We start from the raw sequence: 16,698 nt of genomic DNA on the forward strand, positions 1-16,698 counted from the left end.
AAAAAGACTTCGCGTTTTCTCGGTATATTCAGTCCTATCTAAGAAATCGAGAAAAGATCATGGTATCAGCTCTGAGAAAGATCTAGCATGTGTGCTCTTTGTAATAGATTGCTTAACAAGTCAGATGCAGACAAATTCGAACTGTGGCTATTTCAATATAGAACGAAGTTACATCTTGTTTGATAACCTGTTTTCTGCATATCGAAAACAAAAAAAGAAAAGACTCGCGTTTTCTCGGTATATCCAGTCTTATCTAAGAAATCGAGAAGACAGATCCTAAAACCATGAGTAAATTGTCTCTTTACGGTCCAGAAGAAACGGTCGAACCATCTACTTCTGGATGATACAACTGTAGCAGTAATCCGAGAAATTTGAGCAGGATTTAGCATTTGTACCCTTTGTAGCAACTTGCTTTGAGAATAACATACAAACAAAAATCGACGTTCCCTCCTTCGTTAACATAAAATTATTAGTTAACGAAGGAGGGAACTGTGGCTATTCTAATATGGAACGCAGTCACATTTTGTTCAATGACTTATTCTCTTGTGGTCCTAAGAAAAAGAAAGATTTTTACGTTTCCTTATCTTATCTAAAAACTCGAGAAAAGACAGATCTCAAAATTACAAAAAAAAAATGGTCTCCATATTCCGGAAGAATTGGATAAATTTCCTACTTCTGGCTCATGCGACTGTAGCAGCAATACGGAAACTCATGGTATAAGCTTTGAAAAGGATCTAGAATTTATACACTTTGTAGCACCCAGATGGGCGAATGTCCAAAAGAATTAAAACATACTCTTAAAAATAAAGATTAAACTCGAACAGTAGAAGCTTCACAATTCTAAATCGAAGACTATTACTTTAACAGAACTTTCTCTGTTGATTTAATTATTGGCCGATTGAATGCTATCGCAAATTTAATAGTTATCAGCAACGAAAACGACCAAGGGGACCCATCCGAAGTGAACAAAGTGGACTAAAACCCCGCATCTTGGTGACGACGCTCAGAAAGCAGAGAAGACTCTACTGGTGAGCCTTCGATGTGCGTAGCAGTGTCCAAAGCTTTTCTCTGCAGAGCTGCTTTGGACAAGACTAAATGGCAAGTCTATGGGCTGCATTCTTGCGCCCTTCATGGTGTTTCGGAGTAATCACCATTGCAATAGTTCCGTTTAATGTCTGCCAAACCGCTCCGATTTGGCAGACAATTATTTAATGATAAATTGTTAGTAGCTTATCAGTAAAATACAATATTTGTAAGTGAAAACCCGAATTTAGCACTGTATCATGTGATTCCAACTAGAAAAGGTGTATCTTTTGTCAGGTATTATTTGAAACTCAACTGTAATGCCGTCTTCGGTTGCTGAAGACGACTTCACTGTCGAATCATACAAATTTTCTAGTTGGAATTGAATGCAACAACACCAAATTCGTTTTTCAATTAATTGGTTAATTCTCATCTCATCATCATCACCATCATCGCCGTCTAAATCTTAGATTTGGATTTAATATTCACTTTCAGTAACCTGTCGTGCAAATCAATGCTGGATAAGATCACATCGTATAGTGTTCATTCCATTATGTTTCTTAGCTTTAGTTATTCTACACATGTCTTCTCATTCATCTATTGTTGTGTGAATTTCAAGATTGTTTCCAATATATACCTAACAATCTAACACGATTTGCCATTCCTCGAACGACAAACCACCTAATGCGAGAGAGAGTTCTCATATTACTGACGACCTAATCAGAAAACAAGATCTTACAAATGTTTGCACAATGAGGGGAGATGGGTGTTGTTGAATGAATCGAAAATAAATTAATCTCTCTCTGTGGAATCTTACAACTTAGTAGCTAATATGAAAAACACCTATCGGAGCATGGGTAATCAGAAGGAGAAACCGAAGATGCGTTTGCTTCCAAAACGTGTGGGTTTACGTTCCTGAGATCATGTTTAATTTGTATCGTGGTTAGTGTTTGCAATTTTAATATCAGGTCTGATGCCAAAGATAACTTTTCAGTTGGACGTCTAAGGATTTTTACTTTTTCGATTTACTTCTGCTGTAAGTCATGTGCATCATAGTTCAAATTGGGTTTTGAAACGGTTTTAGGTTAAATTTGATTACAAAACCTGAATTGTCACTCTGGAAGATTACCAGACATTTGAAGACGTATTGTCGATCGGTTAAACGTTAAGCTGTTTACAAACCTGCCATCGAAGCGCTGTATTATTTTACAATCACCAAAAAGTTAGGGATTGAGCGAGAAGTCAGGTTTCGAGATCTCTTCATACTGCTGAACACCATTTCCAGTATATTAGATACTTGCTGTATGACACCGCGTGTAAGGGCTTTATTTTTGGATCACTATGTTGCTCCATCACTTCCCTTGTTAGGCAATATCCCGCTGAAAAGTTATACTTGACATGTTTTTCAGTATTGATTGTATTGATTCATAGCCAAATGTGGGTCGACCTGCTAAAAATATCTCTCTTGGAACCCAAAAGATCACTATTTTATTGTTGTTTAAGCAAATTTGAATCCTAACTAGGTGTGTTAATCGGTTTTCGATTGTTCCTGGTTCGAACACGACGACAGGAACTCTGACGATCATTTTTGTTACGTTTGTCTTCTTATAATCATTTCTGCTAAATAATTTATCAGTTTGAATAGAAATATATGGTCATTTCAATAAGAGCGTATCTTACTTTCGTTACAGTAGTTAAAAGAAACAGAAAAGAATTTTAAACTCTACTACAGTTTAAAACTAGCGCTTTGTCTAAGAAGTGATAAACGTAAACTTGCCCTCACAGACTAACACCGGATGAGATGTGCTCCCCGTCTGTGGTTTTGTGATTATGGTTAGTTCGTGTTTCATGCATGTATGGTGAGTGTGGAGGCGCTCGGAAAATTCACTGTTTCAAGATGCTAGTGGCGGGCTATTTCCGGTACGCGGCCAGCGCCGATCATGCAACAGCGGTCGTTTCCTTCTTGGACGATTCCTCGCCGCCGGTTTTCGCGTCCTCTTTATCACCCGTCGCTTCGGCTACACGGCACAAGGATAGACCCAGGGAAGAGAAAAGAAAGAAAAGCAAAATGCACGTCAGTTACATCAATATCCGATCACTTTTATTTCCTTGATAAAAATCCAACAGATCTCAACAAAATAAAACATCAAAAATTGTATAAATGCAAACCTTTCACTTCGGCATCGTCCTTCATGTCCTCCGATTTGGCATCCTTGTCCAGTCGTGGTCGTTTCCGAGCGCCACCCTTGTACGACCGGTTGTCTCTTCGGCCGCCCTCGCCTTCGTCTTCCGAGTCGGAGAACTCATTGTCCGGTACTATCCGCTTGTCCTTGTCGGCCTGTGGCAACCGCTCGTCTTTGTCGACTTTGTCTTCGTCGTCGCTTTCCTCGTTGACTGCATCCTCGGGGATGGCCTGTACCTGAACTCCAGGTGCGTGTGGCAACATGCGTAGATTCTCGAATAACCGGTTCTTGATCTTCTCCAAGTACTCCGTTGTGTTCTGGTTGCTCATGTTGCTGGGGCTGATGTGCAGCTTGAAGTCCGGTCCAAAGTACTCAAAGTAATCGTTGTACGGTAACTCGTTGGCAATCTCGCAACCCAGCGCAACAGAGGTTTCGTACGTCCAGCAGCGGGAGACGTTACGGATTGTGTAGCCACCGCCACCCACCATCAGGAAGGGAAGATTGTACTTTTTAACGAATTCCACACATTTGCCGTGACCTTTGACCGTCAGGTTGAAACAGCCGAGACGATCTCCCGTTAGGGAATCGGCACCGCACTGTAGCACCACTGCCGACGGTTGGAAGGTCTCCATCACCTGGAAAAGAGGAAAATCAAGGGATTAGTGTAAGAAGGGAATTCAATTTCAAGTAGATAAAAAAATACTTTCACATCTAGGCGAAAAACCGAAGATCTGTATACACTATATGGTCGGCGTTAAGTCAGAGTGGACCAAGTGACATTTTTCATATTTTGAGAAAAACGGGCTCAAAGTCTAACGCTTTGTATTTTTTTATCTCAGTAAAATTTTGGTTCAATATTTCTACCCATCCTTGTGTTACTTTCAAACAATATAATGTGAAGTGATAAACATGAAAAATCACAATCCGAAACTCTGATAGAACGATTTTTTGAGGGACTATGTGCACTTGGTCCACTCTGACTGAACAATTTCAAGAAAAAGAACAATCATTTAATGCTTGTGTGGTCAAACTGGGTGCATATCTTTAAGCTGAACATATTATCAAGACCCTTCGACATCAGTATCGTAAATTCTTCAATAATCCATATCTTCAATCTCAAAATCAGTGGCATTACGATACCTTGGAAATTAAGGTTTTGAAGGGTCAGGGCGTTGAAGACCAGAAATATTCAAATATGCGTTCAGTCAGAGTGGACCAAGTGCACATAGTTCATGAAAATTTTGAGTACCAACCAAAATATACTGGTTCAATAAGCGGGTTCTAGGACAGTCCATACATACACCATAGAACTACCATAAACTTCTATCGAACTCTGAAATCGACTCAAAAAATGCAATAATCAATCAGTTTGTTGCTTTTTGACACTTGGTCCACTCTGTCTGCACAGAAATTGTTGCAATTTCTGATCACCTACTCAAATACGGTAAATGGCCAGATATCAAAATAAGATCCATCGAATTATGACATGTTTATGAGTTTCTATTGATGAATGGGAAGAAGAATCATTCCATGTCAAAAAATCTGGAAAATAACTTGAAATGTCTTGCATTTTCTAGACTTTCTCAGCGCATCGATCGTTTTCGATGTTATGGTATAAAGCACTTGGTCCACTCTGACTGCATACTTTTATTGATTTTTATTGATCATCCAGGGTAAATTTGTTACATATCTCTCCCAGTTTTCAACATTCATCAAATCGGATCAAAGTGAAATGGAGATAACGTTATTTTTCATCTAATGGCAGAATAATCCAATTTTCCCAAGTTTTGCACTTGGTCCACTCTGACTTAACGCCGACCATATATCGTATAAAATTATTCCAGAGATATTTTCACTTTTAAAACTCATTCATTTCCCTAGGAGTTCTTTCAAGATTTGAGCTAAGGACATATTGAAGAATTCAATTAATAATTTTTCCAGAGATTTCCAATTCATATGATATCCTCTAAAATTGTCGTTTTGGATTTCTTTCTACCAGAAATTTTTGTAAGGATACCTTAAAATATTACTCCCAAGATTCCCCCTAAACTTCCTTCATGAATCCCTCCCCAAGTTCTTTGACAAATTTTCCAAGAAAGAAAAATTTTATCCCTGAATTTTATCAGGGGTTCAGGCAGTTATCAAGGAAATTTGTCAGAAATTATTGGAGTAATTCCTGAAAATAACCCAGAGCGCATTTTTCCGAAGGCAAAGCCAAAAGTAATCTGTGATGCAAGTTTCTTAAAAAAAAAACAATTTACACCGTTTTCACAAAGGCTGCACAGACTGAACGATCACACGGTACATCCAGTAGTCCAGTGACGGATTTTCTGTTTGACGAAAAGTTTCCACCGACTGGAGCGGGAATCGAACCCACGCTTCGTGGCACAATACGCCTAAACAACTAACGCCGCTAACCGCACGGCCATGAAGCCCACAGGGAAAAAAACTTTTAAAAATGCAACTCTTTCGCAAACGTTGTTGCAAATATAAACTAAATTATTCAAAATCGCTACAAAAATGTTTGATTGTTTTTCAATAATTAGTTTGACTCTTATGTCACTTATTTCGATGTTTGATGAGACAAATGAGCGCATAACTTTATTACAATCATTATTGGGCTAATCGTACCAATTTGGTTTAGCTAGCGTTAGTCGGAAATTGATGGATCACCTGTGCTACTATGGGAAAAAGAGGGTAAACTCGAGATACCTATTATCAGAAATTTCTTTAAAAAACGTTTCAGATATTTTTCAAGGAAACCACAAATCCTCCAGAATTTCATAAGGTGATTCTTCCATCGATTTTTCTAGGACATCCTCCAAGTCTTCCGTTTAGAACTTCTTCAAAAATTCAACCAGAAATTTCTCCAACGATGCCTCCAGGGATTTCTTAACATTTGTCCTACAGAATTTCTTTAAGAATTTAACAAGGAAATTCTCTATGGATACCTCCAGGAATTACCTAGAGATTTTTAAGGGATTCCTGCAGTAATTATTTAAGGTTTATCGAGGAAGTTTTTAAAGATTTGTCCAAGTATTCTTCCATGATATGGAATAGGTGGGTATTCTCATGATGTTACGGCTCATACAAAATATTTAGAATATCCATACAAAAAGCGTTACGAGGGGGTGGGTGGGTGTCTAAAATGGCTATTTTCGACGTTATGAAATAAATGAATGAACCCTAACAGAAATTCAATTATTTCATCCGTATGAGCTAATTGGTACGAGTTTAGAAGATGAAATCGGATATTTTAAGCATCCTTACAAACTTTCAGGTTGATACCATGATCAAATGCTTGTTTAGAAATAGAATTTTATGGATGTTTGTCAATACCACACCGTACATGATTTTTAAATTTTACATTATTTTCATAGAAATAAACATTCTTTAACACAAAAAAAATCATAACACACGATTCGACAATATTTACGACTAGGGTTACTGTGCCTTAGGTGCAGGAGCCTCATTGCTTGGAAGCGCACGGGCGCTCTGTACATTGTGAGACCTTTTTTGGTGCGCCTCATTTTTCTTGAGATGTGTCTCACTGCGATCTCATGCGCTCCGTCACATGTGCTGTTTAAAATTTAGCGCAATAATTAAAGTGACTACAAAAGTTTTCAACGAGGATTGAAATTGTAACTCTTGGATCGCGAGTCTTCGACCATATCATGTAGGCCATCTAGACACCTGCGTACATTAAGACAAACACCGTTGATTCCCTGCATGTTGCTTTAATATTTAAACTGGCTTCGGAACCCACTAAAGCAACCAATCTTAGTGAATCATTCGTGGACCTAACGTTCAACTGGAATATTTGTTTTTAGAGCAAGAGTTTCCGCTCATGCTTCTTCTTGCATCGACCAATTCTATCGGTGTTGAAGTGTTAACCAAGCAAATAATAATAAAACTCAATGTCAAAATCGACATGCAACAAATAGTGTGAAAATTGATTAGATTTTTAGAAGTACAAATCTTTCATAAGTTCGTGACGGTCTTAAACCAGGAAATAAAAGAGGTTAACTTTATCCAACGTCAACTTGGCGGTGGTATCTCGGAAACAACCTCTTACTTTTTATTCAGAAATGTAATAAAACGTTAAAAAAAAATGTGAGATATTTCAAAAACAAAATTGAATATAATCTCTGATTAAAATTGTGTAAGTTTTGAAGTCACCTTCAATGAATAAATATTCCGTTATAGGAAGAACTTAGACCCTTGAGGAAATTTCAAAAGAGTTTCTAGTTAAATTGGTGGGATGATTGACAAAAAATAAAATTAAAACTCTGAAAAATATCCTCCAGCATTTTCTGAAGGAACTCCTAGAAAAATATCGCTGCAAGTTGCCCTATAGGAGTCCCCGAAGGTATTCCAGATGAAATCTCTGGAGAAACCACTAGGATAATTCCTGAAGCTATTCCTCAAGAAATTTGAGAAGAAATTTTGGAAGAATTAGTGTAAAAGCAAAGATGGTTAAAAGGAAAAAGATGATCGACTCTTTATTTTGCCATATATTTTGTCGACGACACGTTATTCAAGTAACACTACTGCCATCTGTTGAGTCAAAAGCGCGTAAACATTATATTCTGTTAAATTAAAATTATCGTGCAATCAAAAAACGAAAAGTGGAAGAAATCAAAACAACCATGCATAAAAATTGTTACACAGAAGTGAGTTCGACTCACATAACATCAGGCTTTTCTGGAACAACACAACATTTGAGTAATTTTTATATATACTAAAAACTGTTCATGTGCTGTTTTTTACTTCTTTTTCTTACATTTTATGCCATTTAGAGATGATTGGCAATGTCGCACATCCACGTTTGAACTGTGTACCTTTTTTCACGCATAAATGTCATAAACGAACACCTCAACATCTGGTGGTCACTAGAAGAACATTGCATATTAGTTGGCTTTTGACTCACCAGAGCGGCACTATTCATGTCGCCTAGAAAACACGAGAGTCGGTTATCTTTTTCCTTCTAACCATCTTTGGTACAAGTTTAGTAAGAAACTCTGAAGAATTTTCTGAAACCTGCATAATTTTGCATCAGAATTCACTGCCAGCAAAATATTAAATCAAGAGACTTTGAAGACCATTGTGATTGAAAAATACATTGAAATAGAGACCATGTCTTTATAAAAAGGGACCTGCTACCAACCCTAAAGTTACACCCCGTGTAAAATAGTAGACTGTGTGGAATATGATACCATCTCCGGCCTGAGTTAACTTCAATTCTGTATTGAAATATATCTGTATTCTTTGTATATCTTATATCTGTATTCTTTGACATATACGTATATTTCGACCTCAACTGTAAGGTCGTCTTCAGTGTCTAGTATTTCACGCTTAAACGAAGTTACCCAACATTGAGTACACTCCGGAGCACAAAATCAAGCTCAATGTAGCAATTTTCTTTTCAATTTGTAAATATGTAAAGCGTTCGTGTGTTTCATCGAAATGAAAAATTAGTTTAACTTTAAATGATGCAATCCGCTTCGGTGATCTATTTAAGACATCTACTCAATCCTTTAGACTGACCAGTGTTGTTCAGACTTATTTCCCCGAAAATAACATTTTCCGAACTACGAAGCCACGAACTACTACAACCATGCTCTATCCTTCTAAGATAGAAAAGCAGTTGGTTAAGCTTGAGTACTGCACACAAAATCGATCAATTTTGATCCCAGAGAGCCACAATTCAAGTTTCGGTGAAATGAAATGAGTGAGTGAGTGAGTGCGAATCATTTCACCGAAACTTGAATTGCGGCCCACCGAGATCGAAACTGTCGGATCCCATGTGCAACACTCAAGCCCAACTACCTCCCCCTCCATCTCAGGAATACAACGCACAGTAATAACAGTTCATGGCTTCACAATTTGAATTTCGGGGAAATGAGTCTGGTCAACACTGAGACTGACGTAATTTAAGGTCCATGTTCAGATATAGAATTACTTCCATTATCAAATGACATTGTTTGGAACAGTCAACAATTCACACAAAATACTCGTTAACTACAAATCGATAGTAATTTGAAACAAACCACGCTCACATCCAACATAAGGAGTAAAAAATGACGTCCATTGATTTCTCGACTCCCCTCCTTGTCACGTTTTTTTTTGTAACACCTAATACATGTACTGCCACATTTTTGTAGAAACATAACCATTTAAACACCCCTCACACATACCCATTTGATGGACGTCATTTTTGAATGTTCCCCTAACTACATTGATATTGGTGAGTACTCTATTTGTAAGATATGGAATCGTGTAACATTGATCGATTTCACAATGAGATATTTCACTTGATTTTACGGTACAGTGTCCGATTGATTTTGGAAAAATAACTGTCTTCTCGTATAAATAGTTCTATTTTTCAGAGAATAATTACTACCCTATCAAAAATGGAACAAGTTGTTTTTTTTTTGTAATCAATAAGTTCATCTGTTCTGTATCATGATTTACAATTTCTTGATTCATCATCTAAATTACTGTAGATTACCTTTGAAAATAGGTCGAAGACCAGCCATTTCGTTTTCACTGCAGATTTTAATTACATAATTCACTTCTTTTCCGAATGCACTCGCTTGACATCCAGATTCAACAATCCATCACTTCCAACAGGATCACCAAATGTGCACTGAATGTTTGTCTCACTTTTTAGTTTAACATTTTTTAAATAATAGCGGCTACGTGAAAGATTACAAATTTTCATATTTTAAATAAATATCTTCGATAAAAAAAGGATTTCGAAATATGGTGAAAATCAAGCTTCTTCTGAAAAACCGCGACGTGTCATATCGACACTTCATGTGACACGAAACAACTGAAGGATCAATGCGACTGAGTCAACGCTTTTAAACCTTTGCTTCATTGCGACATATCTCACTCACACGAATACATCTTTCAAGGTGACACAATATTTATTGAAAATAGCTTGTAAGATCGAAATATGTTTTTTTTTTTTTGTGAATTACACTCAATTCTAAGGCGCAGTTTCTGGATAGTTTTGAATGTAAGTGGGGAACATTCTGGTGCCTACAATACCACTGATAGAAAATTAGATAAAGCAAACAGTACTCGCGTTCAGTATCATAAGGGCGTAACTGCAGTGATCGATTTCTCTTCGTCGATTTTCGATTCGACTTGGCCAGAAAATTGTTTTTGACTACTATTTTTGATTCACTAAAAGGTATTTACCGTCTTTTCGTCATACTGCATCGTAAGACGTTAGGAAAATCGATTAAATTTCGTGCAACAATCAAAAGAGAAAATCAACGAAGAGAAATCGACCACTGCACATAAGCCCGTAGTGAAGGCGAGAGTTTATCAGTTATCAATTGCCACAACTACTGATAACACGTGCGTTAAAACCGATAAATGCGAGCTCGTTCGTATACCTACAAACACACCTAGGGTATGTTGCAACACATTATGCAATTTTAGGTCCATGTGGTGACGATAAGCGATATACTGCCCATAAGCGCATGTCAGTCCCATGTTTGCTGGGTTTCCTATTCACATGGGACAATTATGCGTTTATGGACAGTATACGTTTTATGACATGGTGTAATACCCCGAAAAAAACGCACCAGATATTTTTTAGGTTGAATATTACACAATATGGGAACTTCCGTAAATTACGTTATGCAAATTTTGTATGGCGGCTTCGAAAATGTTTCATGGATCGTCTTATATCACACGCTTAGAGGAAATTACACAAAATTTAGTACGATTTACACAAAATCGAGCTTCTCTGGAACAACACAAGTGATGAATGAAATCTTTTTTAATCATTTACTATATCAAAATTAAGAAATAGAAGCGCAATAAAATGTGCTCTTTCGATCTAGCTACAAAGAACTGTGAATTTTTCATCACTAAACAACCCAATTGTCGGTGTCGTATAGCGTGAGGTGACAATTTTCGACTCGAGTGAAGTGACTCTCCGTTTGATTTGCACGGCGAGTCACTTCACTCGAGTCGAGAATTGTCACCTCGCTATACGACACCGACAATTGTCACCTCACGCCACTCGTAGAATAAACCCAGTTATTCTTAAGATTGGGTGAGGATTTTCCTTCAAGAATTTTATTCAGCAAGACAACCAAAGTAATTTTTTAAAGATGTTTTGTTTTCCGGAATAGATTCCTTAGATATAGCGTGCACCCCCGCTAATTTTAACGATACTTTGTGCAAACTATCGAGGTTCATTTTTAATTTGAACATTTAGTTACCATTCTCACAAAAAAAAAACGTGTCTCTGGTCACCACATTGACTCGTTTGTTTTAATTCTGCGTCCCGTTTCACAACGTTCCTTTCCACTATATTGCATTCCATGCGCTAAATGATGTTTGAACTATGTGCAAATTATCGGGAGTCAAGTTAAAAGCTATCAAACCAAAGGGGGTACCCGGTATCTAGTATTTTCTACAGGCTCTCTTTTAGCATATTTTTCTGTTATTTCGTAGTGATTGACACCAAAATTTTCGTTAACAGCTTCTTCAAGTTTGCAACCCCCCAAGTTTTGCCTCATCCTAAAGATTTTCAAAAATTATTGAAAAAATACCTAAAGTAATAAGTTAAGTGTTTCAAAAGAAAATACTACTGTGATTTCTGATAAAACTGAACTGAATGAACTCCTGTAAGGATCTCTGAAGCAACTTCTGGACCCATGAGAAAGCTAATGATAGACTTCAGGAATAATTATTGGATTAATTAAAGAACGTTACCCTGGATAATATTCCAGAAGAACCTTAATTTAGTTTTATCATAGATATAAAAAATGAATGCAATGCTCGAAATAATACTGAAACATATATATTAAAGGAATCCCTGAAAAACCTTGAGCAAACCCTCTGAAGAAATGTGTATAGTAGCGATTTGTGGAATAACTTGGATAATTACTATGGCACCTCCAAGAAGAAACTGCAAATTAATCCAAGAATCCATGTAAAATTAATCGAAATTACTCGAAAAATCTTTAGAGATATCTGTTCCTGTATAAAATGATAGGAAAATTCCGAGATAAATCTATGTGAAAAATTCCTGAAGAAATTTCATGAGGAAATCCAGAACGCATTTATTGGGACATCCTTGAGGAATTTCTGCAGGAGTCTCTGGGGTAATTCCTGAAGGAATCGGCTGAAAAACTCCTGGAATAATTATCACTGTGAGGTGTGGATAGTATTTGCACTGGTTTTGGGTTCTATAACTCGATGGTTCCTTCAATATCGAGTTATGGCGAGCTGACTGTTTTTATTCTTTAATGGCCTTTCTAAGGAATTCCTCCATGATTTTAGTTCAAGATACCTCTAAGAATGCAACCTGCATTTTTAGGGGCAATTCCAGAAATTACTCCAGCGCACAGTGGGACGAAATGAAAAAAAGTGAGACATTTGTGTTTGTGCTGAAACTATTGGTTTTAGCGTTTCGACATGTTCTACAAGTTTCATCATTTATTGAGTACTTAATTTATACACTGAAAAAAAATTCACTTGAAGTGATCTACACTGAGAAAAAAATGAACTTTTTTATTTATTTTCAAATTGAAAACTGCCTAAGGAAGTATTGTAGGCGACATCATTTCATGAAAGTTTGTCGAAGACGGAAAAGCTCTATCTCCAACACTGACGAAGTTAGGGGGTAAAAATGATGGGTACCCCCTTCAAATTCATATTTTCTCCATAACTTCTAAATTTGAATTTCTACATTTTTACAATGTTCTACAATGTTTAAGATGCTGTAAAAATACACATTATTGCCAAAGATACTTTAGCGCTAGCTCTTCACGTTGAAGATTTACAAACGATTTTCTGATTTTTTCACATCAAATTTAAGTGTGCATATCTTGTAAAGTTGCAAGTAGTAGCAGCTAATTCTAGCATCATGCTGTTCCTCAACTTATTCCCTTTTTATATATGTACGAATAATTGCGGGGTCAAGCAGGGCTCATCGCATTTTGTTTAATTGAAAATTGTATTTCCTATAATTAAACATATATTTTTTGTAGTTTTTATTTATGTGGTATAGTTTTTAAGCTTTGTTTTCATTTTGCTATGGAATTTTTAATGTTTACCCATTTTAAACGATGTTAAAATGTTATGTTTTACAGTTTTTGTCGAAATTTGAACAGTTATATTTTTTAAAGTAATATTTATTTTTCCGTGTATCTGACAGCATTTTTATAAGTGTATCAAAGTGCTAAATACCGCTATAATATTATAATCAACTGTTCAACTGATTTAACTGTACAATTTGATTGTATATACTACAATCTTAGTTATAAAAAATAATTGAATTGCACTTTTGATTGATGATAGCATTCGATACACTTGAAAAAATCCAGTAATTTTCACGGAAACAACAATTTTTCCTCTACAGCCATGTCTAATTGAAACTCGAGCAGTAAACATTATAAATTTGCCGTTCGTAAAATGGGCGAAGAGTTAAATATCATAACAAAACTTTAAAAGAATTAACAAATAGAAAAAACAATAATTAAAATTTAGAAAACTTACATTTATTTATAGAAAATAAAATTTTCAATTAAACAATCTGCGATGAGCCCCGGTTAAGCCCGCAATTATTCGTACATATATTAAAAGGGAATAGGTTGAGGAACAGCATGATGTTAGAATTAGCTGCTACTACTTGCAACTTTACAAGATATGCACACTTAAATTTGATTGTAATTGTAATTGTAATTGCTCAATCCACACCCTGGCAGACAATTATCCGCCCATCTAGACACGGGCTGGGTGAGGACCTACCAAGCCTCCCCCGTTAACATGTCCTATACCGTTTAGCACACCGGGATCTTCCACAAGCAGGCGCCGGAATTAAAGCGGTCCCACAAGCTTCAGATACATTAAATAGATATAGTCCCTCTGGCACTAAACCGAATGGCGCCCTCCGCTTCACCACTAGTACTGCTTCCCCACACGCCAAGCACAATATCGAAAGTAGCGCGTTGTATAGCAAATACAGTACACCACCTCCGACACTATGCCAAATGTACAGGAAAAACAGCACCAGTAAGAAAGCGGAAGGCGCACCACTCGGTTCAGTGCCAGAAGGACTATAAGTATAACGAAGAAGAAATGAAAAGATAGTAGAGTTGGTTCGGTTATTTGATTGCTGAAACGAAAAAAAAAACAGAAAAAAACAGAAACAAAGTGTTAACATTAAAACGGGGTTTTATAATTGATAAATGAATCGATAGTTTCTCATCTGTTACGTTTCCTTATCGTAGCGCTGTCGATTTTTTCCATCTCCAGGGTGTTCGTCTCCGCTCGAGCAATGAGGACCATGATGAAATGAGAATATAAAAATGTGAGCATTAGTGTTGATCTAGTAATAGATTAATTTAAACTGCTTTTCATGTGCTAAGTAACTTGTAAACTCCTACTCAATTATGTTTTGTTGGCCTACACGTTTTATTTAGACACAATTTTTATTTAGAAAACTATTTGGATCCGAGATTTTAGGTGCAGATTGAGCATGTTTGATAAAACAAGCATCCTGTTTTCAGTTAAAGAATGTTCAAGAAGTTGATGATTCTGTTATTTATACTGGCTACATACAAGAATTCACTATTGATGTAATATATGGATATTGAAAGTTCCAACGCGCGATTATAATACTTCAGTTTTCGTGCTGTTGTATTGGTGTAAGTAGTGGGAAACCAATCAGTTTGGTGATTCTAACGGTAACAAATAGCAAGACGAAAGGAAAGTTGATAATCTATCATCATTATGATTTCAGTCCTAATTTCATGATCCGTTTAATAAATTCCGCGTATGATTCGGCAATTTTAACAATTTATACATGTGTATTCTAAGAAAACAGACTACGAGCATTTATTACCTGTTGCAAGGTTCCTAAGTGATCAGATATTTATCATTTTCTACAGCCTAATTTAATAATACCTACATTGGGTTGTAACAAAAATTTGATCTTGGGATGTTGATTTGCCTCCTAATCATAGTTTCGACAATAGTCACATGCTTACTATCCCTTATGGCAGTGTTGTTGATTCTATTGTCTATCGCTCATCAGTTTCGCGCCACCCGGCAGGGACTTGGTCCTATGTACCCAATACTCTGCTGTGTCTTAACTTCACGCAATACATTCTGTAGATGTGTGATACAGTTTGCGGAATATTATGATTTATCACTTCGTTCAGATGGAAAATTCTGTTATGGTACCATATTCACATATCAGATAACTCCCACCTGGAACGATGTAATACATCGGAGACATGTAGATTCAGATGTATGTATACGATCTATGCCTAGTTCGGCTCTGATCGACAGGCAATCAGTGTATTCAGTTTTTCAACTAGCTTGAAGCGATGAACGTTTCAAGACAAGCTCTCCACTATATCTGCTAGCAATCACCGGTCGTCGATAGACATTTCGGTTCTTTTCTGCTAAAGAAAGATCCGATTGTATGCCAAAGACTATGGCTCATGCTTTTCAATACAGCTGGAAAAACAAGAACTACACCCAGCACCAAATAGTACGTAACTATGAGGCGGACCGGAAGGTTTGATGAGCAATCCCCACCAAGATATGCACACTTAAATTTGATGTGAAAAAATCAGAAAATCGTTCGTAGATCTTCAAAATGAAGAGCAAGCGCTAAAGTGTCTTTGGCAAATATGTGTATTTTTACAGCACCTTAAACATTGTAGAACATTGTAAAAAAGTAAAAATTCAAATTTAGAAGTTATGGAGAAAATATGAGTTTTAAGGGGGTACCCATCATTTTTACCTTCTAACTTCGTCAGTGTTGGAGATAGAGCTTTTCCGTCTTCGACAAACTTTCATGAAATGATGTCGCCTACAATACTTCCTTTGCAGTTTTCAATTTTGACAATAAATAAAAAAGTTATTTTTTTTTCTCAGTGTATATCACTTCAAGTGAAATTTTTTTCAGTGTATAAATTAAGTACTCAATAAATGATGAAACTTTGTAGAACATGTCGAAATGCTAACACCAATAGTTTCAGCACAAACACACATGTCCCACTTTTTTTGATTTCGTCCCACTGTGCAGCGGCTCCACCATGAATTTCTTCCGAAATTTTTCCAAAGTTTCTTTCACAAATTTCCCAAGAAAATCCAAGAGTTCATCCAGTGATTCTTCAATCGATTTCGCAAGGAGTTCCTCCAAATATTCGTTTAGGATATTTTTAAGAACTCAAGCAATATTTTTCCAGACATGTCTGCACTTTTTTCTGAGGATTTCCTCCAGAACTGTGGTTCAATTAAGAAAATCCAACGAAAATTCTTCGAGAAATTCCCTAAGATTTTTTCAAGGAAACTTTCAAGGACATTTCAAGGCATTATTGGATAAATCCCTGAATAAATCCTGAACGTTGTGTCATTATAACAAATCCTCTAGTAATCTCTGATGAAACATCAGTAGAAATTCCTGGGAAATGAATGAACTTTTGTGAGCATCTCTGAAAAATTC

General features: G+C 36.5%; 1 protein-coding gene across 1 annotated transcript in view; it reads right to left on the reverse strand.

Annotated features, from left to right (window-relative positions):
• Window positions 1–1,162: 1,162 nt before the first annotated feature.
• LOC5565108 (histone deacetylase Rpd3) overlaps window positions 1,163–16,698 on the reverse strand; it is a 39,311-nt gene continuing 23,775 nt past the window's right edge. Inside the window, exons 5-6 of the mRNA XM_021840478.1 lie at window positions 3,193–3,841; window positions 1,163–3,041 (exon numbers count right to left, since the gene is read on the reverse strand). Coding sequence (XP_021696170.1) covers window positions 2,962–3,041; window positions 3,193–3,841 — 729 coding nt within the window. The 3' untranslated portion in view covers window positions 1,163–2,961. The remainder of the gene's footprint in view (window positions 3,042–3,192; window positions 3,842–16,698) is intronic.

Source organism: Aedes aegypti, chromosome 2 (assembly GCF_002204515.2).
Source record: "Aedes aegypti strain LVP_AGWG chromosome 2, AaegL5.0 Primary Assembly, whole genome shotgun sequence".
NCBI classification, from domain to species: domain Eukaryota; kingdom Metazoa; phylum Arthropoda; class Insecta; order Diptera; family Culicidae; genus Aedes; species Aedes aegypti.